Here is a 24,884-nt window from a genome sequence, read left to right on the forward strand (position 1 = left end):
GCCATGTTTCCTGACCAGCACTGAATGAAGCCAGATTTCATGACTGTACCTTCCACCGGGAAAACAACTCCTTCCTCATCCCCTCAACCCCTGACTGATCGCCCACCCCCGCCCCCCACCGAACCCCAGCATTACCTGGTGAGTCTCGGGGCTGCGGCCGTTCTGGTTTGCGCCCTCGAGGTTCAAGGCTTTCACAGCTGCTTGAATTTTCTGGGAATAATTCAAGAAGGCGCCTTTTCTCAGCAGGGTGTTGGAATGCTTGCTTTGCCATTTTTTGATGGCTTTGAAGTGGCGGAGAGCTTTCTGGGGATCTGCTCTGGATAAAACTTCATGGAGGTGCTTCGATTTCATTATCACCTAAACAAACAGACCACACAGACAAAACCAAAGAGATGAGGGCGTAACACAAGGGCCACGTCACACAACTTCACAGGACGGAGGTGGCCCGTGTGGAGCCCTCACGATGCCCCTGGGGGGGTCTGAGCACCCACTGCTAACCAGGGCCCTCACTCTGTGCCAGTCAGACTTGGGAGCTGGCGGTCTCAGGAGCTGAGGTCACGGGGGAGAGACCGTGACACTCAGAGTCCCTCCAGAACATGGCGCCAGGATGGGAAGGAGCCAACCCCGGAGTACAACCTTCAATTCGACCACCTGCTTCATGACCTTGGACAGGCCATGTCAGTTTCAGTTTCCCAAACTGTAAAACAGGGTGACTGCTGGGCCAACGGTGACGATCGCTCTCGGGGCGGTAAGGTGTGGTAGGAAAACCGCGGGCTTGTGTGTCAGAGGGCCTGGGTGCAGACACAAGCCCTGCCACTCACCAGCTTGTCCCTGAAACCCTGCCACTCAGCTACCTTGGCTGTAAAATGGGCAGAGGGCCACCTGCGTCCCCAGGCTGCAGGGAGGAGGAAGGGAGACAGCAGCCATGGTGCGCTCTAGTTTAGGGCCCGGCACAAGGCAAATGCCCCACACGGTGCAGTTTTTCTAGACGTGTGCGTGCCTCTCTGCCATCTCACGGGATGAAGCACACAGAGGGAGGGGCTCTGACAAGGTCAGGCGTTCCAAGGCATCACCTGGTGCTTTTGAACTCTTCCCACCCTAGTTTTCAGCGGCCACTCTGAGTGGCAAAGCTCAGGGCGGGAGGCCCACCGCACGGCCCCCGCCCCACGACCCACAGGCGCGGGGGACCGGCACACTACCTCACAGTTGCTGGCGAGGAAGGGGAACTGCTTGGGCTGCAGGAACTGTGTCTTGGGGATGTCCAGGCCGTCCTCCCCATACAGGAACTGCACCACGCTGCCGTCGCTGTCGCGGACTGTCAGGTCGTACTGGACGACCAGCCCCTCCAGGTGCTTGATGATGCACCTGTACAGGGACCACTGGCTCAGCGCCCACCGGGCCACCTCCCAGGGCAGCCTCTGATGGAGCGGATGGAGGGCAGAAAAGGGGACTGCTGTCCTGCAGCCAGGCAAGCCCCCAGGACAGGCTGGCTCCCGTGCCCCAGGCTCTGAGCTACAGCACCTCGTGGCCAGGGGCTGCAGCCACGTGTCCTGAGGAGGTTGGCTGCCCCGCTCGACCCCGACTCCCAGCTCCAGCCCCAGCTGCTGGGACCACTGCCTGCTCCGTCGCTCCCTGACATGGCAGGGCTCCCCAGGGACCAGTGTCCTTAGACCCAGGAGGCAGGCAAAGCAGCGGGGCTGTCGCCCCATCCAATGCTTCTCTCACGCCATTAGTCCAGAGACTGTCAGGGACAAAGGGGACCTTAGGAACTAAATGCTGACGTGACAGCCCTAACCCGGTGCCTTTTTTCCTCAGTGCTCCCAGCGGTCAGCTGCCGCCCTCAACCTGCCCCCCTCTGCTGCCCTGGTGCTGGCCTTAGCTTACTTCTCTGGCCACCCTGCCTTGGTTTCTCCTCCTGCCACCTTCAGAGGGGGTCTCCTAGGAGCCACTGTTCCCCTGAGCTCCAAGGACAGAGCTCGGCACTATCTTCTCGGCACCCAGCCCGGGGCCTGGCGAGGTTGGAGCTGAGCATCCTTGTCCCCTTTGCTGCAGATGCTGAGGTACCAGGCACCTCGCAGGGCTGCAGCTCTCGGCAGCAGCCACAGCCCTGGAGGCTGCATCTCCAGGCCTCTCCCGAGCTTCAGGCCCCCTCCCTGGAACAATCCCCTTGCTTATCCTGCTGCTGCCCCCTCACGCCAGCCACAACTTTCTCTCTCCCCTCTGCAGCGTCTTGCTTTCTGTCCACCGTGCCACTGTGCTGCCACTCAGGCCTGACGCCTCCTGCCTCTTGTTCATTTCAGCCGGTTGCCCCACGTCTTCGCCGCGTCGGATTCTCCCTTTCCATCGCCACCCACAAGAGGCAGCCTTCCAACCTACGGCCCCTCCTGTCTGAAGGAAGGCACTCGCCCTTCCTGCCGTGACCCTCCACCGGCAGAGGGGTCCTGCGGACCGCTGTGCCCTTTGCCCCAGTGGCTGCCGCTCTTCATGCCAGCCCGGATCCCCAACACCCTCCTCTTCCCTGCTCTGCATTCAGATGGCCCCCGACACAGATCCCCCACCCCCAGACTCACGCGATCACTCGATTCCTAGCTTTTTCTACACTCCACAGGTATCCCTGAATGATTTAAGAGGATGGAGGTGGGGGCGTAACCCCTGCTCACAGGTGGATCTGGCCCTGTAATCCACGCCGGATGCAGGAACTCAGGGCGCACCAGCCCAGACCTCCTTGTTTAACCTCCTCTCTGGGAGGAAAGGGAACACGGAGCTTCTCTGGCTGGCCTGTTTGGGCAGGTGGGAGGTTGAAGCTTAAAACTGAGACCGGCCTGGCTCCGAGTGCCGGACCCAAGGGGCCTGGAATCCTCTCTGCCCCAACCGCAGAGCCCTCCCGGGGGGCAGGACCAGTGCATCACCACCCAGGACCTTCCTCCCAGGGAAAGGCGCACACGCTGACGCACGGGCCCTTCCTATAAACCTCTGAGCTCACACTTTACCAATCCTCTAGGAGGGGAAGGATATCGGCTATTTTCTGTCTTGGGCCACCCGTGGACATTTTTTTCTAGAAGTTTTTTCATCCAAAGGGATCTTAAGTGAATTGTCAATGAAAATGTGAAAAAAATGACAGAGGTGAATGGACCTGCGACGCTGATGCCACCTAAAGGTGGCAGAGCAGGTGCTCTTTACCTTTGGAGGTAGCCGGAGCGGCTGGTCTTCACAGCCGTGTCCACCAGACCCTCTCGCCCGGCCATGCAGTGGAAGAAGAACTCCTGTGGGAGAAGCGGGGACCCAGGTCCCAGGGGTGGCAGTGAGGACGGTGTGCTTCCTAAGGGTGGCTCAAGCCAGTGCCCCTGGCAGCTCTGACGTCTCCCACGGCCCCAGGGACTCCTGCCCTCCCCTGGGGTTGCCTCTGTCTCATTCTGCCCGAGCACAGAGGGACAAATGTTCCAGCTCCCGTTCCCAGGAGTCCGTCCTCAGTGCCATGTCCCACACCCCACATGCATCCCATTTTCCAAACAGAAACGGCACTGGTGCCTCATCATGTAGGGTTTTCCAAAATTCCACAACGAGACATGGGTTTATAACAGTAATCAGCAAACACGTACATACATACACACACACACGTGCCGATAAAAGATAACATGACTCGAGCTAAAACTCTATGAAATGACCCCATCCCCCACTCTGATGCTGCCTTTACCACTCCTCTGTTTCATTCCATGAAGTCAATCGTTTCATGATGCACGAAGGGGTCGCAACCAGAGTTCAGAACTCTCTGGTCTGCGTCAGCTCTCCACCACCCTTCGCCAGGGGCCACGGATGGCCACTGGAGAGTCCGTGTGGGACTGAGGGAGGAGCCCTGGGAGCAGCTGGTGGCCCTGACACAAAGGGTCGGTCCCGTTCACAACCTGGACTTAGCTGTCTGACAAGAGGCGTCCTTGCAGAGACGCGCTAGACCAGGGAACAGAAGGTACTCACAGTCGAAAAGCCATTTCTGCCAAGTGTGAGGAGAAAACCTTTCTCTTAAGGGAGAGTTTTGTTGCTGACTGAGGAAAAACTAGACATTTGCTACCGCTGGTCAATTTTCCCAAGGTCAAGGAGGAGCCAGGGAGGTTCTCTTAGGGAAGCTTTGTGAAATAAGTCTCTGTGATGCTCCTTTTGGCCACAGAGAGCACCCTGGTGAGGGGCCTCGCCGTCCCCAGCTGCCCTCAGATGCAGGGAAGAACCGGTGGAGAAAGGGCGCAGAGCAGGAAGAGGCAGAGCTGGGATTGGTCTTATTCATCTTCCTATTCATCAGCAATCCCTCCCGAGCACCCACAATGCGCTAGGCACCGTGCTGGGCTCTGGCATTATGATGGTGAACACGACATGGCTGCGTCCTCTTGGTCCTTGCAGGCCCCAGGGTCTAGTGGGTAAGCAGGGATAGCCTAGCACTTATTACTTGGCTGTCTTTGCTTAAAGCTGCTGGTGAAAGTCACAGGCCTCTTACTGTTGAGCTTAAGAGATGAGGAGAACAGCCCAAAGGAAAACCCAAACTACATACAGGAGGCTTGATGCCGGTGAGGAATCTGCCAGTGACGAAGCCGCCAGCCCTGGGGGTGAACTCATACGGCTCGAAGCAGGGCAGTGACTTGCCAGATGCCATCAGCGGGGGTCTCCGGCCTTCCAGTTCGATCTGGCCCAGCAGGCACGAGATCTGGGAGAAAGGAAACCCAAAGGCAGCTGAAGACCCACATGCTCGTTAAATGATGCTCCGTCCCAGCAGGGGATGGGGGGGGGCCTGCTCTTCCAGAAACACTGCATGGGATCCAAGCTCCTGAAGGCCAGCCTAGATTGCTAAACGAGCCCAGAAAGCTGACCTTCCAGGAAGATAACTATGTCTTCCTTTCCATGACGGCAATTTTCGCATTTGGACTCAGTTGAAACGGACGGTGTTTGTAAAGGCAGCCATGTTTCAGAAGCATCGCGTGTTATACTTGGACAGGACCCCCAGGTCCTAACGGGGAAACTGAGACTAGCAGAAAAAGTAGTTTAACTGTGATCTTTAACATTCTCAGGTCAAAAGAGAATAAAACTGCCTATTAATGTTCTTGGGGGGAGAAGAGCAGCAGGTCTGGATTTTATTTAGTCGCAAGGGCTTCCCGATGGCCTCCAGCCTTTTAAGCCCATTCCTGTTGCTCTCTACTCACCAGATAATGAGATGGTCCTTGAGACCCTCTCAAGGTCATCAAGATATTTTTTAAAAGTTGCTAAAATTTGTGAAAATGCTGTGATAGCACTGCAGTAATTGGTCCCCCATAACGAGCCAAAAATTAAAGGTTAAGAAGCCTCTAGGACAATGCCTATAATGTAACACTGAATGAAAAGCGCAGATCGTGCAACATTTCAGGATCTCAGCTAAGATTATAAATACACACACACCGTGTTTATATATAATGTGACTATGTATAATAATACAGTGTGTAAGTTTACAACATGGATCTGTTTGGTACACGTCAGTATCTGGATACTTGTGTCGGTATCTGTCTATAACACTTAACAGTGGTTAGCGCCTGCACTGATTTCGACATACTTTTGTATTTTTCAGTACTTGCCACATTTCGAATGGAATGTGGATCCTTTCAAAAATAGAAACAAATCTGAAAAGTGCCTCCTGCAACTACCCCACCCCTCTGCAAACCAGCCAGCACCCGCCTCGGCTCACACCTGCATGGTATTCACAGTTGAACCTTTGGCTCCAGACTGCACCATCATCTGCAAGTTGTTCTCTGGGAACTGTCTGTGCAGGCCGAAAGGCATGCATGCCTGCAGATGGAACACACGCACTGGTCAGTGACTCACCCTCTTGGGAATCCCAGGTTCAGAAGGTAAATCCAGGATGCAGAAGCCAACACAGACTATTTATCTAGAGAGAAGCGCCAGGTCCCACGCGAGGTAAGAAGTCTCACCCGGCATCAACCCTTTGGCTAGAAGCCCTGGAGAGAAGTCTACAGGATGGCCCAGTACAGCAGAAACTTACACAGCATTTTAAATCAACTACACTCCAATAACAACTAAAAAAAAGAGGATGGCCCAGGGTGCTGCGTTCTCTTGACACCTCTGCCAGGAAGCCGGAAAGGAGATGCAGAGGGGCCAGCATCTCCAGTTCGTGATTCTGAAAAGCAGCTGGTTAAAAATAAAACCTAAGGTGGTGCCCTTGGGAACCTGTCCAGCAGAGCATGGCCTGGCCCTGGACAGTAGCAATGATGACCAATGTCTGTGTCACATTCACGTTTCCCAACATGCTGCCCAAATACCAAGCAGGAGGCTCACCTTGGCTCCTGGGCCAGCGGAAGCTAGCAAAGCCCCCAGGGGGACCAGGGAGATGCTGAGGTGGGGGGAGCTCTGAGTCTATCTAAGCTTCTGCCTAGGGTTGCAGAGACCCAGCCCCACACAGGAGAGGCAGAGTGGGTGGAAAGAGATGGAGGAACAAGAGATAATCCTAAGATGCTTCTGAGACAACGCCCCACCTGCAGCGTCCCCAGTCAGCCCTGGAAGCTGAGCCTCCTTGTTTTCACGCGGTACTGGAGGGCTCCTCTGAACCACGACTCTCAAGGACGGAACTGAACCAAAAGGTCTGCATTCTTGGCCGCTGAGGGGATGCTGACAGCCAGTCAGAGGACTCCACGAGCAAACACTGACTTCTGCTGGGCACTGGCCACGCCTCCCTCCCTCCTCCTCAGGTGGGGCCTCAAGGCCCAGGAGGCAGGATGAGGGCCAGGTGGGCTCCTTCAAGCCGCAGGACTGGGAGCCCCAGCTCTGGGCTGAGAAGGCGAGAGAACGGGGTCTGCCAGCCTGGCTTGTGCGGGGACGTCCCTCTCCTTTCTCAGCTGCGCAGGAAGGGGCTCTGGAGGACTGGCAGGGCGCTCACCTCACCCAGGGCACTGTGCAGATTAGCTCCTAAATCCTCCCTGCAAGCCCACGAGGCAGGTGCTCTTCCCATCCCCAACCCCCTGGGGGAGGACACCTGGCTCAGACCGCTCACGTCACACAAGGCCCGAGATCTCACAGCAAGTCCACGGCAGAGCCAGGATGCGAACCCAGGCCTTCACCCCTGGGTCCCCCATATAAGCAGCACTGGTGGTTTTGATCCTTCATTCTGCCCCTCCACCCTGCAGTGGCCCCTGGGAAAGATTTCCTTCCGTCCCCTTTAATGCAGTTACCCCAAAATACAAACATTTAAAATGAAAAATAGTGGGGAATTCCCTGGTGGTCCAGTAGTTAGGACTCGGTGTTTTCACTGCCAAGGACCTGGGTTCAATCCCTGGTCGGGTAACTGAGATCCTACAAGCTGTGCGTGGTCAAAAAAAAAAAAAGGAAAAAAGAAAAATAGTGCAATGTCTTCTTTCTCAGCATTCGTCAAAGACCTTTCCAGACCCCAACGGGGTGAGGGAATGAAGCCCTTGGCTTTTCAAAACGATCAATTCTACTCGCCCCACCTCACGTCTCACCTAGTCAGCTATTAAACAGCCAAATTGCTCCAAAGAGCCCAGAGCGAGAATCAAAATGTAATTTTTTAAAACACCAGCATTCAAAATGGTGGTGGTAAGTGCACACACTGCTGGACTAACCTTGTTAATTTCATTGCTGTAATGATTCACTTCCTCCTTGAACTTCAGATCAATCATGTTAAAATCCCTCTGGTCTTTGCCCAGATGGGCATCCTGCCACTTCCCTCGGACCTCATCACACGATGCCACTTCTGGAAGGTTTAACGCAGCCCTGACAGCCTAGAATGAGAAAAGGACAACATCGAGGGCTGCAGCCAAGTGAGGAGGGTGTGGAGCCCAGCCAACCCTCTGCGGCAGGCAGTAGCCACCCAGGCCCTCCTCACCCGGGGCCCACAGTGGGTGGACTCCTCAATGATCCTGTGTCTCCTGACATCTGCCTTCGGCTTGACCAGAATGTCTTCCACGCCTGTGAAGTGAAACAGACAAGCCTGGATGCGACCGGGCCTGACTTCTCACCAGGCTGTGAACTTGGTGAGGTCAGGGCATGGAGCATGGTGCCACGCATGCAGGAAACACTTGGACAATGATGGTGACATTCATATCACCATTAAGAGACTGCTACCATCTCTTACGGGCTTACCATTTTACAAAGGACAAAACTTAAGGCTCGAACTTGAGCCCAGAGTTACAGTGGCAGAGAGTAAACCCAAGCCCACGTCCCAAACTTGTGCCTTAGCCACCAGCTATACTCCCTCCATTCAATAAAAACATGTTGGATGGATGGGCTAGAAGTGAAGATGACGTTTTGGGTGAAAAACTGAGTTTGAGGAAAGAAGAGAGGGAGGGAGAGGACATCCTAGTTTTGACTCCCAGGAGTCACACTGCGTAGGGCCCAGCCTATGTGGTTGTGAGAACGCGTGTGCAGGCACACACACACACATGCTCGAGCCTGGGGGACAGGGACCACCACCGCAGGGTCCCCGTCATTGCACTGGAAGGAGGAAAGCCTGGGTCACTTCAGTTAAGCCTGTCCTTCTGGCTTCAAAGGGCTGAGGAATTCCTCACCTTGGGCAAGAAGTCTTCCCACTTTCTCTTTCAATGAACTACTTTCCGTCTACATCTGAGAGCTACTGGACTCCAAAGTCCCTCGGCCAAGGTCTGAGTGGGAAGGGAGACAAAGGCTGCACTGTTCCAAAGCGGGGCTAAGGTGGCTGGGACTCCCACATGCAAAGTCCTGGAAGCTTGAGAGCCTTTAAAGAACTTGTGTGAGCAGGAGGGGAAAGAAACTGTCCCTCTGCGAGGAAGCCACAACCATGAAAGTGGGCCCTTCCATGGGGTCAGCTCCAGACCGCCTTGCCGTCCCTCCAGCGGCCTCCGGCTGCGAGGGCTAGAAGGCACCACGGCTAGCCCGGCCTCCCCTCCGAGCTCGACGCCCAGCTTGGCCCTGCGCCCTCCCAGTCTCTCGGCACCAGATGGTCTTTGCACCTTGGCCAACTTCTCCTCGTACCATGTGCTGAGCAGAGCTGCCTGTTAGGTTTGATCCTCGTCACTGTCTGGGCGTGGGATCTTCCTCTACTTTTCGCTTTGAAAGATATTTGCTCAAGGGTGTTCATCCCAGCAATATCGTGACAACCAGGAAAGAGCTTAAACGTCTAATAACAGGAACTGGTTAAATAAGCTACGGTACATCTACACAAGTAGAAGAGTCTGTAGCCGCAGACCTGAGGATGTCGGTTTATATTTGCTCACCCAAGAGGACATTTATAAAACACATCTGCGGGCTTCCCTGGTGGCACAGTGGTTGAGAGTCTGCCTGCCGATGCAGGGGACACAGGTTTGTGACCCGGTCCAGGAAGATCCCACGTGCTGTGGAGCGGCTGGGCCCGAGAGCCATGGCCGCTGAGCCTGCGCGTCCGGAGCCTGTGCTCCGCAACGGGAGAGGCCACAACAGTGAGAAGCCCGCATACCGCAAAAAAAAAAACAAAAAAAACACATCTGCACCTGGAGGGAGGGGAGCAGATTACAAAACACTAGGTCGTGTAGGATCCCCTTTTTTCTGAATGTGTTTGCACTTGGCAAGTCTAGAAAGACACACATCAAATCGACATTGGTGGTTATCCCTGGCAGTTGAATGCTGGGTGATTTTAAATTATTTTCACACCTGTACTACATTATTTTGACTTGTCCACGATTAATATAAATTATACAATTACACAGGCCCCGCTGCAGGCCAATGAGCCAACTCCAGCTGCGGCAGGCCCACCGGCCCCACGTCTACACGGACACGGGGTCTCAGTCCCACCGCTGCTGGTCTTGTCGGCTGGACGATTCCCACGCTCACTGGGGCTCCTGTTCAGCACGCAGCCCGTCACCCACTCCTCACAGGAAACTGCCGGAGGGCTCGGACTCCGCTCTGCGCACCTGGAGACACGCTGCCCTGAATGAGCTCGGGGCACAGAAGGTATCTGCACACGTGTTTTCTTTACAAAGCCAACTTCCTGAACAGCGGGCTCTCATTTCCAGGGAGGAAACCAGAGAGTTCCTCTTCCTATCTTAGGATCACCTGACAGGTCTGCCCCAACGTGGTGTTTCCAACCTCACCTGCTGCGTCGGGAGGTGTAGGCAGCTCTGACAACAGGGAGGGCCCTAGATGGAGTGCGGAGGATTCTGCACTGGAGGATTCTGGAAGGGCACTTGCAAGAGAGAATGGAGGTGAGTGTGAGTGTGAAAACATCGGTCTCAGGGACCGAAAACCAGAAAGGGTGGGGTTGAGAAAGGGACAGAATGGAAATAGAGATGAGGGTACAGGGGGGTGTCATTCTGTGCTATGTGAAGAAACATGGGTTTGGGGGGCAGGGGAAGCACTGAGAAGGAGCAAGGCTGTGAAGTGTGGCTGGTGGCCAAGTGAGGATGCCTTTGTCGAAGGAGCCCGGCTGTTCCCCTGGAGGCTGCCAGGAGAGCCGGGGAGACATGCTGGTGTGCGTGCTGGCCAGGGGAGGGGGCCCCAGGGCCACCTGCCCACACTCACCCAAAGTGAAGCCTCTGTAGAGCTGCAGGTAGGCGGTGAAGAGGCGGGCCAGGCAGGTGAGAACCTTGCCGCTGGTCTCCCCGCCATAGATCTCGTAGCAGCAGTGGACCAGGCCGTAGGCGGAGCTCCCGTAATGTGCCTTGTCCAGCACCCCGCAGAGCAGCTCCCCTTCCCTGATGATCACCTGCAGAGGGACGGCCACCAACGCTGGCTTGGAGGCAGCGCCTCCTGTGTGAGGCCCCCAACCCCACCCCATCTCGTGTCTTGTTAACCTTATTGTAACCTGCCTCAAGCCCTTGATGCAAAGAAGACTACACACACACACACACACACACACACACACACACACACACACACACAGATATTTCAGTGTGTTCTTATGCCCCGTGCTCCCTCCACCCATCCGTACTGACTTGAAGTCAAGGATCCTTGACAAAAACCTTGTGACTGGAAATGAGAAAACCTAGCGTCTAAACTTCATAACCGTGACCTTGGCCTAGGTACTTCCTTCCTTGTACCCTGGTAATAAGAAAAACACAACCTTTTTGATATCATTTAAGACCTGAATTTGTACTTCCATAAAGTTGGTTTCAAGCATTAGCAGCTAATTCAAGGAAGGACTTCTAGTTGCACGGTGCCACACACATTAAGTATATAATCTAGGAAGGGAAAGAAGAGGGGCAGCTTGGGTTCCAAATGCGATGTGTGTTAGACCCTGTGACAAAGCACTTGTGAGCTGGGGCCGTGGGGATACTCCCCCACCAAGAGCACACAGAGGCCTTGGCAGTCTTTAGTGTGTCGCTCTCCTGCAGCAGCACCGTGCCCCCCGGGTCTGGCTGCCCTGGGGCTGCCCCCAAGGCCTGGTTCCTGAGCACAGAGCTGGGAGGTGTGAAACCTCACAGCAGCATAATGATCTTCAGCCTCTCAGGGGTCTCAGGGGAAAACACAGGGTCTGCATTTCCAAGCTTTGCTGAGTCAAGTTCAGAGGCCTTCTGCCAGAGAAGCCTTTCCATGCTGGTTATGAGTTTTATACTGAGAGTCAAACGCTAATGGTCAACTCTTACTCTTTCCAAAACCGAAGTCGACACAGTTTGGGTACAACTTCTTCCCTTCAGGCACGACTCCTCTTTCTGTGCACGTGCCTCCATTTCTCTGTCTTGATTTTAAATCAAGCTGCCTAAACCCAGGACTGGAAGTCTCCAACCCACACAGCTGGGCAGCCATACCTGGGACTCGCACATGGAGTCGGGGTTAAAGCCGGGAACGGGCCGAGGAGACTCCTTCACCCAGGCCTTCCCGCCAATCTTCGCCTTTCCTGACAAGTTCAGTGGGACGTGATCCTCTGGGATTATGTTGATGAGCAGCGTGGACACAACCTGGAAAGAAAAAGAAGACAAAGCTGATGGAGGGAAGAAAAGCTGAGACGTTCCCTTTTAGGGCCCCCTGTCCCTCTTCATCCTGAAAGGCAGACAGCTCCATTCTGATGAGCTGCAGGTGAAGCAGAAAACAACAAACAAAAAAACACCACCAACAAAAAAGGGACAGTTTCTTGTCTGTGGGACAAGATCTCAGTTTTTACTTTTCTGCTTACATGACTTAGGAGGGAGGGAGTTTAGGACTGGAAACAAACACATACCACTAAGAACTTCACTTCTTCTTAGAGTGAAGAATCCCCTAGACTTGAAATCAACTTCCTGAATAGACCAAAGGAAGAAAAGGAAAATAAACTGCTGTGGGATCACAGTAGAGAAAGATTTAAATTTGTATGTGGTTAAAAACAAAAACAAAAAAAAGGAAAACAGACAGCAGGGTTGAGAGAGATGGTGGGGCTCGTAACACCGCCCTCTGCCAGGGAAAGGCAGCTCTGACACGTGAGCCCCAGGACTGAGGCAAAGGTCCAAGAACCCCGTCAGAGGCATCCTTCTCTCATTTTCAGGCCCTGCAGAGGTCAGAGCATGCGTTTTGGGCAGAAGGCTTTTCGTTTGAGTGAGAAGGAAAGGTAATCGGAAAGTTTCGATCAAAGGAGCGACGTGCTCGGATATAACTTTTAGCAGGATCACCTGTTCCAAATACATTCCTGGTCTCGACTTTGAAGCTAAATAAATGCTGCAAAGAATAAGCCTCCCAAGTGACACTGACAAGAAGGATTGGCACTTTGGAAGCAGTTATTAAGGCGTCCTGAGTGGGGAGCACGTGGGACGCTGTCTCTGCGTGAGGTCTGTCACAGGGCGCGCTGGTGATGTGACTGCTGGGCCACCCCATGGCTCCCACACAATTCACTTCTACGTAGCTAATACCAGAAATACATTTATTTGACTGGGACTAATCATGGCTACTGAAAGGCCGGGGAGTCCTTCCTCTGCCCAATTGGGCCCATCGGTATGGCCGTCCACTCAATACACGACTGCCAGCAGGAGGCCGAGAGAGGCGATTTCACAAACAGCTGCTCCACAGAGAAGCCACATGGGGGCAGCCGTTCCTGGGGATGACCACGGGTCAGCTCCACAGAGGCCAAGGGCACGCATTCCCAAAGACACGGCAGGCTGGGGGCAGGCAGACCCGTCAGACAGGCCCAGGGCTGCGGAGGGGCTGGGAGCCGCCGGCTGGCATCAACGGCTCTCTGTGTGCCTGTGCCCTACAAGGAAGTATCTATATGTGCACAGTGGCGTCGGGGCAGCTACGGGAGCAGCTGTCTTTTCACGCATGGGCTCCGGGAACCAGCGACAGCTGGCAACAGCATCGTGAAAGAAAGCAGACAACAGCCCTTGTTATCCCTCAGAAAATGACCAGGAAGGTCATGGCCCCCGTGCTTCACAAGGCTGGCACCGCCAGGAGAGGGGGTGAGGAGTAAAGGCAGGAGGGTGACTTCCCTGGGATGCTGACCACAAGCTGCACTTCAACCGCAGTGTCACATGCCCAGTTGGGACCGCCAGCTGGGCACAGTCAGGATGGAAAGTCTGAGAGAAAGGTAACATATGTATCCAACCATCTAAGGACAGGGAGATGTGACCTGCCACCTTATCTGTAAAATCAAGGGGGCAGTAAAAGCATTTCACAATCTCAATACCCTTTCATGATAAAAACACTCAACAGACTAGGAACAGGAAGGAACATCATCGACCTAATAAAGGGGAGGCGTCAATGAAAACCCTACAGCTACCATTCTCAGCGAGCAAAGACGACGCTTTCTGCCTAAGATCAGGAACAAGAAAAGAATGTGTGCTCCCGCCACTCTATTCAACAGAGGTTCTAGCCAGGGCAATCAGGCATGGAAAGAATAAAGCTGCTTTCAGATTGGAGAGTAAGAATGAAAACTACCTCTACTTGCAGATGACATAACCTTATGTAGAGAGAACCCAAAGGAATCCACAAAAAATTATTAGAGCTACTAAATGACTTAGCAAAGCTAAAGGATTTAAGATCAACATTCAAAAATCAACCGTAGGGCTTCTCTGGTGGTGCAGTGGTTAAGAATCCGCCTGCCAATGCAGGGGACATGGGTTCGAGCCCTGGTCCCGGAAGATCCCACATGCCGCGGAGCAACTAAGCCCGTGCGCCACAACTACTGAAGCTCACAAGCCTAGAGCCCACGAGCCACAGCTACTGAAGCCCATGAGCCCGTGCTCCGCAACAAGAGAAGCCACCACAATGAGAATCCACAAGAGAAACCACCGCAATGAGAAGCCCGCGCACCGCAAGGAAGAGTAGCCCCCGCTCGCTGCAACTAGAGGAAGCCTGTGTGCAGCAACAAAGACCCAACGCAGCCATAAATAAATAAACAAATAAATGTTTTTTAAAAAATCAACCATATTTCTACACATTAACAATGAACAGTCTGAAAATGAAATTAGGAAAACAATTCCATGTACAATAACCTCACGAAGAATAAAATACTCAGGAATAAATTTAACCAAAGAAATCCAAAACTTGTAAGTGGAAAACAATAACATGCTATTTAAAGAAATTAAAGAAGATCTAAGTAAATGGAAACATCATGGATTGGAAGACTTCATATTGTTAAGATGGCAACACTCCCCAAATTGATCTACAGATCAATGCAATCCCTATTAAAATTCCAACTGCCAGTTTTACACAAGTGACAAGCTGACCCTACAATTCATATGGAAATGCAAGGCACCCCAAATAGCTAAAACAATCTCGAAAAAGAACAAAGCTGGAGGACTCACATTTCCAGATTTTAAAACTTATTTCAAAGCTACAGTAATCAGGACATGATATTGGCATAAAAATAGACATACTGATTAATAGACTAGAATTGAGAGTCTAAAAATAAACCCATACACCTGTGGTTAACTGATTTTTAACAAGGGTGCTAAGAACATTCAATGGAGAAAGAATAGTCTTGTCAACAAATGGTGCCGAGACAACTGTGTTATCTACTGGCAAAAGAATGAAGCTGGACCCCTACCTCACACCACATAGAAAAATTAACTCAAAATGGATCAAAGACCTACATGTAAGGGCTAAAACCATAAAACTCTTAGATGGAAACACAGCTGTAAATCTGTGTACCCTTGGATTAGGCAACAGATTCTCAGATGTGACACCAAAAGCACAGGCAACAAAAGAAAAAGTCAATAAATAGGACTTCATCAAAATTAATATTTGTGTGTTGAAGGGCACTATCAAGAAAGTGAAAAAACAACCCATATAATGGTACAAAATATTTGTGTCATATATGTGATACAGATCTAAGAGCAACAATATATAAAGAACTGTTAGAACTCAACAATTAAAAAGACGAACAACCCAATTAATAAATGGGCAGAGAGCTTGAATAGACATGTCTCAAAGAAGATATTATAAATGGCCAGTAAGCATATGAAAAGATGCTCAATATTTTTAATCATTAGGGAAAGGTAAATGAAAACCACAACGAAACACCACTTTGCACCCACTAAGATGGCCATTGAAAAAACAAAAGACAAATAAGTGCTAGTGTGGATGTGGAGAAATTGGAACCTTCATACATTGCTGGTGGAAATGTAAAATTGTATAGCTGCTTTGGAAAAACGTTTGGTAGTTCCTCAAAAATGTTAAACATAGAATTACCATATGACCCAGAAATTTCACTCATAGCTATATATTCAAGAGAATTGAAAGTACACATTCATAAAAAACTGGTGCACGAATACTCAATGCAGCCTTATTTATAACAGCCGAAAAGTGGAAACGAGCCAAATATTCCATTTATCAACTGACAAATGAATAAACAAAATGTGGTATAACCATACAATGGAATACTATTCAGCCATGAAAAGGAATGAGGTACTGTTCATGCTATGACATGGATGAATCTTGAAGACATTATGTTAAGTAAAAGTAACAAGCCACAAAAGCATACCTAACTTGTATGATACCATGTATATGAAATGTCCAAAACAGGCAAATCAACAGAGACAGAAAGTGATTACCAGGGAATGGGGGAAGGAGGAATCAGGGCTGACTGCCAATAGGTACTGAGTTTCTTTTGGGGGTTATGGAATTGTTCTGGAATTAGTGGTGATGATTGTACAACATAAAGAATACACCGAAAAAAAATCACTGAATTATATTATATATACTGAATTATATACCAAAAATGGTAACTTTTCTGGTAAGTATGAATTACATTTCAATTAAAAAAACAAGGATTCCGGACAAGATGATTCGAGGTCCTTACCTACACTAATATTCTAGAAGCGCATAATTTACTTTCTGGTCATAAACTATGCTAGGGAGGAAAGATCATACCTGCAACATTCTTTTAAACTGTGAAGGGAGGCAAAATCTACAAGAATTATAATTATTTATTATTTAAATTATTTATATGAAGCCTGTATTGAACTTTAAAAAATGTTCTAAAAATTAAATGGACTTCTTTTTAAAAAATGTTTTGAAATGTGTATACCCTTTAAGCCAGCAATCACAATTCTAGGAACTCATTTAAAATATATACCAACGAAAAGTACACTAGTATAGATATAAGTGGGTGTCCACCACAGCACTGTTCAGAATAGTAAAAAACCAGGCGACGATCTACATGTCTGCCAATAGGAAATTCCCTGGCGGTCCAGAGGTTAGGACTCAGCGCTCTCACTGCCAGGGCCCTGGATTCGATCCCTGGTCAGGGAACTAAGATCCCACAAGCCACTCAGCGTGGCCAAAAACAAAACAAAACGAAAAAATCACCACAACAAAAAAACTGGACACTCATTAAATGTCTGCCAATAGAGAGACAGTTAAATCAATTATATATATCCATATTGTTGGGTACAACACAGAATGGGTTAAGAAGAATGAAGTCAGTCTACATGTACAGACACAGAATGAACCCCATGATACATCATTAAGTGAACTAAATATGTCACAAAGCAATTACAAGAAAGGTTCTGTCAACCTAGCACATGAAAACAGTTAAATAAACTTCATGCTATATTTGGAGTGTGTTAGGGTGGTTCAAATTAAAAATACAAACTGCCTGAAATAATGAGATTCCCTTTGGAGGACCTGGTGGCTCAATTAAAGTAAGCTCTCTTACAGACCAGTTAAAATTGAGGTTGACGTGCCTGAGGATGAGGTAAGTGCATGCCTCAGGCACCAGAATATCATGGATAAAGAAGTGGTCTTAAATACAAGCTCAAAATTGAATGTCAAATTTAATCATGGTTCATGGTTCTCCTGAGTAGGTATAATATGATTCCATTTTTATTTCTTCTCTATGAGAGTATGCACATACATGAAGAATGGGATTGGACAGAGAGGAAATTTTTCCTTTTTCCTTTCATATTACTGTCTCTTTATTTATTTTTATAAATTTATTTATTTTATTTATTATTTTTGGTTGCATTGGGTCTTCGTTGCTGCTGCGGGCTTTCTCTGGTTGTGGAGAGCGGGGGCTACCCTTTGTTGTGGCGTGCGGGCTTCTCATTGCAGTGGCTTCTCTTGTTGCGGAGCACGGGCTCTAGGCGCGTGGGCTTCAGTAGCTGTGGCTCGTCGGCTCTAGAGCACAGGCTCAGTAGTTGTGGCAAACGGGCTTAGCTGCTCCGCGGCATGTGGGATCTTCCCGGACCAGGGCTCGAAGCTGTGTCCCCTGCGTTGGCAGGTGGATTCTTAACCACTGCTCCACCAAGGAAGCCCTACTGTCTCTTTATTTAACGAAAAACTTACGTTACTTCTATAGTTAGAAAGAATTTAAAGGGCAGAGATCTAATAAATGAACTCAGCAAGGTTGCTGAATCAAGGACAATATACAAAAATTAACTGTATTTCTATATACCAACCATAAACAATTAGGAAATTTAAAACATAATATTGGGCTTCCCTGGTGGCGCGGTGGTTGAGAGTCCGCCTGCCGATGCAGGGAACACGGGATCGTGCCTCGGTCCAGGAAGATCCCACATGCCGCGGAGCGGCCTAGGTCCGTGAGCCATGGCCACTGAGCCTGTGCGTCCAGAGCCTGTGCTCCGCAACGGGAGAGGCCACAACAGTGAGAGGCCCGCGTACCGCAAAAAAAAAAACAAAAACAAAAAACCCCACAAAAAACCCCCCATAATATCATCTGTAATAGCAAAACCTAGGAATGAATCTAATGAAAGATGAACAAGACTTTTATGTCACTGAAACACATACTGTGTTCACAATTTGGAAGATTCAACCCTGGAATGTAATCTCAAAAGAACTCCTGGCAGGTACTTTTTTGCAGAAATATACAAGATGACTTTGAAATTTATATGGAAATTCACAGGGCCAAGAATATTCAAGATAGTCATGAAGAAGAACAAAGCTGGAAACTTTTACTATCGAAAATCAAAACTTACTATAAAGCTACAATAATTAAGACAGTGTGGTATTGGTGCAATGGGATCAAACTAATCAATGGAACTGAAATGAGTCCAGGAGTACAACTACACATATACAATTAGTTGATTTACAACACAGGAGATACTAAAGAGCTGAGGAAAAACAATGGTCTTTTCATCAACGATGTTGTATCAACTGGATACTCCTATGGGAAGGAAATGAATCCTGACCCCTTCCTCACATCAACAACATCCACAAAATTCAACTCCAGGCAGACAGTAGACCTAAGCATGAATGGGCAAACAATAAAGCTGCTTACCAATGATACAAGGAAATACCTTAATGACCCTGGGGCAGCCAAGTAGTTTTTATACAGGATTAGCCATAAAAGGCAAAGCCTGGTGAATTATATTACATAAAGAACTTCTGATCATTAGAAAACAGCATTAAGTGAAAGGGCAAAAAGGCCAGCCATCAAGCAGAAGGTATCTGTAATACACATATCTGGCAATGGACTTACACTAGAATATATTTCTAAAACTCTTACCTAGTAATAAGAGAATGGCATAGACTAAAAAAAAGGCAAAAGACTTGAACAGGCACTTCACAAAAGATGAGATCCCAGTGGCCATAAGCATATGAAGAGGTGCTCAACCTCACTTGTCATTAGGAAATGTAAATTAAAACCACAATAAGACACCACTCCACACCCATTTCAATGGCTAAATTTACAGATGAGGGTAAAAACAAAAAATAAAAGACACCCAAACGAAATGGAACAATAATATGAAGTTCTGCTGAGAATAAGGAGTAACTGGAACTCTCATGCCCTGCTGGTAGAGGTGTAAATTGCTACAAGCACTTTGGAAACCTGTTTATTAAACTATTTATTAAAGTTGAAGGTAGATCTTATGACTCAGCAATTTGATTCCTTGGCATTTAGTCATCAGAATGCATATATATGCTCAGCAAAAGACATGTACAAGAATGTCATCGTAGCCCTATTTGTAATAGCCAAATGAAGACGATCGAAGACAACCCAAATGTCCATCAACGGTAAAATGGACAAATATATAACGGTATATTCATATAATATAATACCACACATCAACAAAAGTGAATAAACTATCACCATATGTGATGACATGAGTGACTCACACAAAGATATGATTTACTCTATGATCCCATTTTTGTAAAGTTCAAGAAAAGACAAAACTTACCTGTAGTGCTAGAAGTCAGGTGAGTGGCTACCTTTGGGGAGGGGCAGAAATTGAGAGGGGCCTGGAAGGGTCTTCTGGGGGTGTTGGTGATATTCTACTTTCTGATCTAGGTGACGACTTACGTATTCACTTTGGGAACACTCATTGAGCTCTATATGCTCGAGATCTGCAGTGACGGGCAAAGCTTCTTCCTTTACATGCTCTCTCATTTTCAACAAATGGTGAGAGACCTCCGATTCTTAGGTGGAAAGAAAACCACTCGAGAGGCTGTATAAAATGCCCTGGAGAAATAGCCTAACACTTAATTTTCTAGGGCAGTACAAATAAATATCCCAAGCTAAGTTGCTTATTTCCTGATTCAAAACATGGCTTTTCTCTGTAGAATCAGACTGAGTCACTAACAAATTCTTGTGCAGTACAGTCACTCTTCCCCTTTTCATCTATTTGCAAAGAAATAACAGCCTGTACCAACCTCTCAAAAAACACTGAAAAATCTCAACCGCAACAGAAATAAAACCTGGGCCTATTTTCCAATTCGATTTCATTATAAAATAAGCACAGGCCAGACATGTTAAACAGTGAAAAAGAAATTATTCCTAACACAAACCAAATTACTCTACCACTTTGATCTTTTTTATGTCAAAGTTTTTGCTCATATACATTTTTAACACGTTCCAACTGTGATTACACATAGAACTGTGTAGTCTATTTCTTCTTTCAACATTATGTCAGAGAATTTTCCAGACGGTTACATAACTTTTTAAAACCACTATTTTAAACAACTACATAATATCTTAACAAATGGATGTCCCACAATTTCCTTAGCCCCAGTGCTGGGCATCTAGGTCTTTCTAATTTCCACCACTATAAACCACAATGTCATGGGCTGCATTTTTCAAGTTATTTTACTACACTTCAGATGATTTCCTTAGGCTGGATTCTCAGATTGAAGGGAATGAACATATTCGTAGCTCTAGATATACAGTCTTTGTCAACTATTTGGTTCTATTTTGAACTCACTGCTTATGTTTAAACAAAATCCTAATAAATTCTGGACACTTACTTAAGAATTAAAATCCCTTTAGGTCCAAGATAACTTGAGATGACTTACAAAATAAAGACACATAAAAAAGAAATAATAAAAAGAATATAAGTGGACAAATACGTATAACCAGCTGAACTGGGGGCTAGCAAACTACAGCCTATAGGCCAAATCTGGCCCACCATCTGTTTTTGTAAATAAAGTTAAATTGAATCGCAGTCATGCTCATGCATTTAAGCCTTGTCTATGTCTGCTTTCACGTGACAATGGCAGAGCTGAGTAGTTGTAACTCAGAGACTGGATGACCAACAAAGCCTAAAATATTTTCTCTCTGGATTTTACAGAAAAAGCTCACCAATCCCTGAACTAAACTTAACTGCAAAATTCCCCATCTATTCTGTTAAATCAACTTCTGTTTCTGGCCAGGATAGAAAAATGGTGACCTGATTTCACAACCACTAGAAACAAAAACAATAACAACAAAAGCAGACATGAACATGAAACATGAATATAAAACAAAGGTTTTCGATACAGTGACCTTAGGAAGTGAAGGACAGGGATCAGCAAGGATATAGTACACTTGAACTATCTATCACCTGAACCTGACTGACATTTACAGAGCACGCCATCCAACAACAGCGGAATACATATTATTTTTAAGGACACACGGATCATTTACCAAGACAGACTGTATTTGAAGTCATAAAACAAATCTCAATAAATTGAAAAGGACTCAAGTTATCCAAGGTATGTTCTCTGGCCACAGTGGAATTAAATTTGCAATCAGTAATACAGACATCTGGAAAACCCCTCAATATTTGGAAACTAAATCATATACTTCTAAATAACTCAGGGGTCAAAAAAAGAGAAATTAGCAAGTATTCTGAAGTGAACGTAAATGAAAATACAACATGCTTAGGGGAAATTTTATATATAAAATGCCAATATTAAAAAAAGGAAAAAAGTTTCAAATCAGTGACTTCTGTTTCAACCTTAAGTAACTAAAAAAGAAAAGCAAATCAAACCCAAAGTAAACAGAAGAAAGGAAATAAAGATCAAAGTGAAATCAATGAAACAGAAAACAGAAAAATAGAGAAAGTCAATAATAGCTGGTTCTCTGTGAACAATAAAACTGACAGACCTCTAAGCAAACTGAGCAGGAAAAAGAGAGGAGACACAAATTACCACTAACAGAAATGAGACAGGGGACCCACCTTCAGACTCTACAAATAGAAAAGGAAAGTAAAGGAATATGATGAATAACTTTACGCCTATAAATTCAATAACTTAGATGAAATTCCTTGAAAAAACAAAGCAGTAAAGTTCCTCCAAGAAGAAAGAGATAACCTAAATAGCCCTATATGTATTAGAGAAATAGAAATTTTAGTTAAACAAATCTTCCTAAAGAGAAAACTCCAGGTCCAGATGGCTCCACTGGTGAATTCCACCAAACATTTAACGAAAAAATAATATCAGTGCTACACAAACTCTGGGGACTTCCCTGGTGGCACAGTAGTTAAGAATCCGCCTGCCAATGTAGGGTACACGGGTTCGAGCCCTGGTCCAGGAAGGTCCCACATGCTGTGAAGCAACTAAGCCCGCAAGCCACAACTACTGAGCCTGCACTCTAGAGCCCGCAAGCCACAACTACTGAGCCTACGTGCCACAGCTACCGAAGCCCACGTGCCTAGAGCCTGTGCTCCGCAGCAAGAGAAGCCACTGCAATGAGAAGCCCACTCACCACAACAAAGAGTAGCCCTCGATAGCCGCAACTAGAGAAAGCCCGTGCGCAGCAGTGAAGACCCAACACAGTCAAAAATAAATAAATAAATTTATTTAAAAAAAAAGTACTATACAAACTCTTACAGAAAACGGAAGAAGAGTAAATACTTCCCAACTCATCCTATGAAGCCAATGTTACCCTGATACCAAAACCAGGCAAACATATGACAAGAAAACCACCTATCAAAATCCCTCATGTACACAGAGACAAAAAATTCTACACAAAAGTTTAGCAAACACTACCTCATAACCAAGTAAGGTTTATCTCAGGAATACAAGTTGGCTCAGTAACTAAAAAGCAGTCAAGTCCCAGGTCCACAGATTTAAAGAACTGCAGAGCTGGGAGAGACCTTAGGGCGACGCGCAGGCTCAGCGGCCATGGCTCACGGGCCCAGCCGCTCGGCGGCACGCGGGATCCTCCCGGACCGGGGCACGAACCCGTGTCCCCTGCATCGGCAGGCGGACTCTCAACCACTGCGCCACCAGGGAAGCCCAACCCTTTTGTTTTATAAATGAAGAGCTGAGGCTGACAGAGCCAAGGTCACATAACTGATTAAGTATAGTATGATGGCCTGGGTGTTAGAAAGTCCTGGGTTTGAATCCCAACTCTGGCTCCTATGGACTTGGGCATGTAACAGCTTCTCCAAACTTCATTATCCTCATCTGCTAAATGGTGATAATGATGGCTTCTGCATCGCAGGTTGGTTGTGAGGGTTAAGTAAGATAACATATTTGAAGCACTCCCAACAAACCTTAACTACTGCTACCATCAGCACCACTGCCTATTACCACCATATCTGGATTCTGAGGACACGGAGTTTAAGTTAGAAGCAAAGGACAGAAACTATGCAGCTTACGCTTAGCAGACACTCCCTTGAAACCATCTACACCCAAAAACCCCATCAAAGAGAGAGTCAGACTATTGTTTGATTTGCCATTTCTGTTTCTGGCCTGGGCTCTCCTGGGAACCAAAACCTCTTTACCGAGTGGCCTGTCTCCTTGTTTTATAGCCACCGTTTGTTTTCTCCCAATTACCTGCTTTCCTGTCCACAGCGGACAGGGCTTCAGGATGGCAGGAGGAAAGAGCTTCACACGCCCCACTCTGTCTGTGAGTCCTCGGTACACCAGCTCCATATACTGCTCCCGGCTGAAAAAGCAGCCTCGAATGGTCATGTTTGCACCCGAAACCATGTGATCTTGGATCAGCCCTGCCAATGGTTGGCCATCCTACAAACCAAAACAGATAAGAGGAGAACAAAGAAAAAACTGAAGTCGCATTCTAATGCCTAATCCTGTGCTTGGGAGTTGCCCGCTAGCAACAGCCCTCCTTCACATCCCCATACTGTCCCGTCTCTGAGCCGCACCAGGCTGGTGCTTGGGCTTCCCATCTTGAGAGCAAACTGCCTACCATAAGCACATGACCAGGGCTTCCTGACCAGCTCCCACCTTTGCCTTTTGCCCACTGTTCTGTATCAAAACTGCTGCAAATTCATCCAGGCCCCCAGCCTTCTCTCCATAATCCTATCTGTTTCTAGTTACTCCAGCATATTTCTGGCATTTATGCATACATTTGGTCTGGCTGCTGTTAGCTGTGTCCTTGTTTTTATATTTTGGTTTTACGCTTTGGTATTTTTCACACATTTCTGGCCTGGTTCTCCTCTAAATCAGTCATCCATTCAACAAATATTTATTGAGAGCCTACTGTATGCCTAGGCACTGGGTTAGACCTTTAATCGACTCCAGTGGCCCAAGCAGACACGATCCTTCATGATGAGAAAGAGCTAGACAGTAAACAAATGACTGGACAGATACATTATCACAAAGAGTTTTAAATATGGGAGGAAAATAACAGGATGGGTCATCGCATAGATTTGGGGTGAGGAGGCTGGTCAGGAATGGTCTCTCTGAGGGGCAGTATTGCAGCTTGGCCTGAGGAGTGACTTGGAGTGGGCCAGCGCAGGGAGGGTGGGGTTCGGGCAGAGGTTCCTCAAGAGGGTTGTGGAGGGCTTTGACGTGTGTGACTGCGGAAGGAAAGAATGCCTGCTGTCAGCGTCTCTTCATACTGTAGCACGTATTCATGGCAGGCTGTTATTTACCAGATGTCAAAACAAGGGCCTTTATAAAAGCCCCGGTTGGGTGGGTACCTTCATCTTTCCACAGCCTTTCTGATCCCCAGCCTCCTGCACCCTATCTGCAGGTGTGCATTCATGGCAACATAAGGCACACTAAAGTAAACATAGCTGTGCCCACTGACATGCTCTAAGAAGCAGTTTTTGCAACCTTTTCAATGTTTATGGGAACGTGAGAAATATCTGTGCCTTGGATCTACAGATTGTTATCATTTGCTTATTGGTTAAATACTGTCCAATATTATGTCCATGTTTCATAACTAAGGAACTCACAAATGCAGCCGTGGAGAAGCGCCAGGAACTTAACCACATGCACTAGTTCAAAGGCTAAAAAGGATGCTTGTTAAACAGTCTCAATACTGTGGCAACGGGCTTTACGTAAACTCAAAGATAATT

The 24,884-nt window shown here is 48.0% G+C and overlaps 1 protein-coding gene across 1 annotated transcript in view; it reads right to left on the bottom strand.

The window, feature by feature from the left end:
• Positions 1–24,884, bottom strand: part of POLR1A (RNA polymerase I subunit A) — a 76,207-nt gene that overhangs the window by 15,465 nt on the left and 35,858 nt on the right. Inside the window, exons 14-23 of the mRNA XM_082672666.1 lie at positions 23,395–23,586; positions 11,739–11,888; positions 10,513–10,696; positions 7,868–7,950; positions 7,605–7,763; positions 5,701–5,799; positions 4,538–4,690; positions 3,181–3,263; positions 1,200–1,365; positions 136–357 (exon numbers count right to left, since the gene is read on the bottom strand). Of these exons, the coding sequence (XP_082528792.1) occupies positions 136–357; positions 1,200–1,365; positions 3,181–3,263; positions 4,538–4,690; positions 5,701–5,799; positions 7,605–7,763; positions 7,868–7,950; positions 10,513–10,696; positions 11,739–11,888; positions 23,395–23,586 (1,491 nt within the window). The remainder of the gene's footprint in view (positions 1–135; positions 358–1,199; positions 1,366–3,180; positions 3,264–4,537; positions 4,691–5,700; positions 5,800–7,604; positions 7,764–7,867; positions 7,951–10,512; positions 10,697–11,738; positions 11,889–23,394; positions 23,587–24,884) is intronic.

The sequence above is a fragment of the Grampus griseus genome, assembly GCF_964374135.1.
Source record: "Grampus griseus genome assembly, chromosome: 15".
NCBI classification, from domain to species: domain Eukaryota; kingdom Metazoa; phylum Chordata; class Mammalia; order Artiodactyla; family Delphinidae; genus Grampus; species Grampus griseus.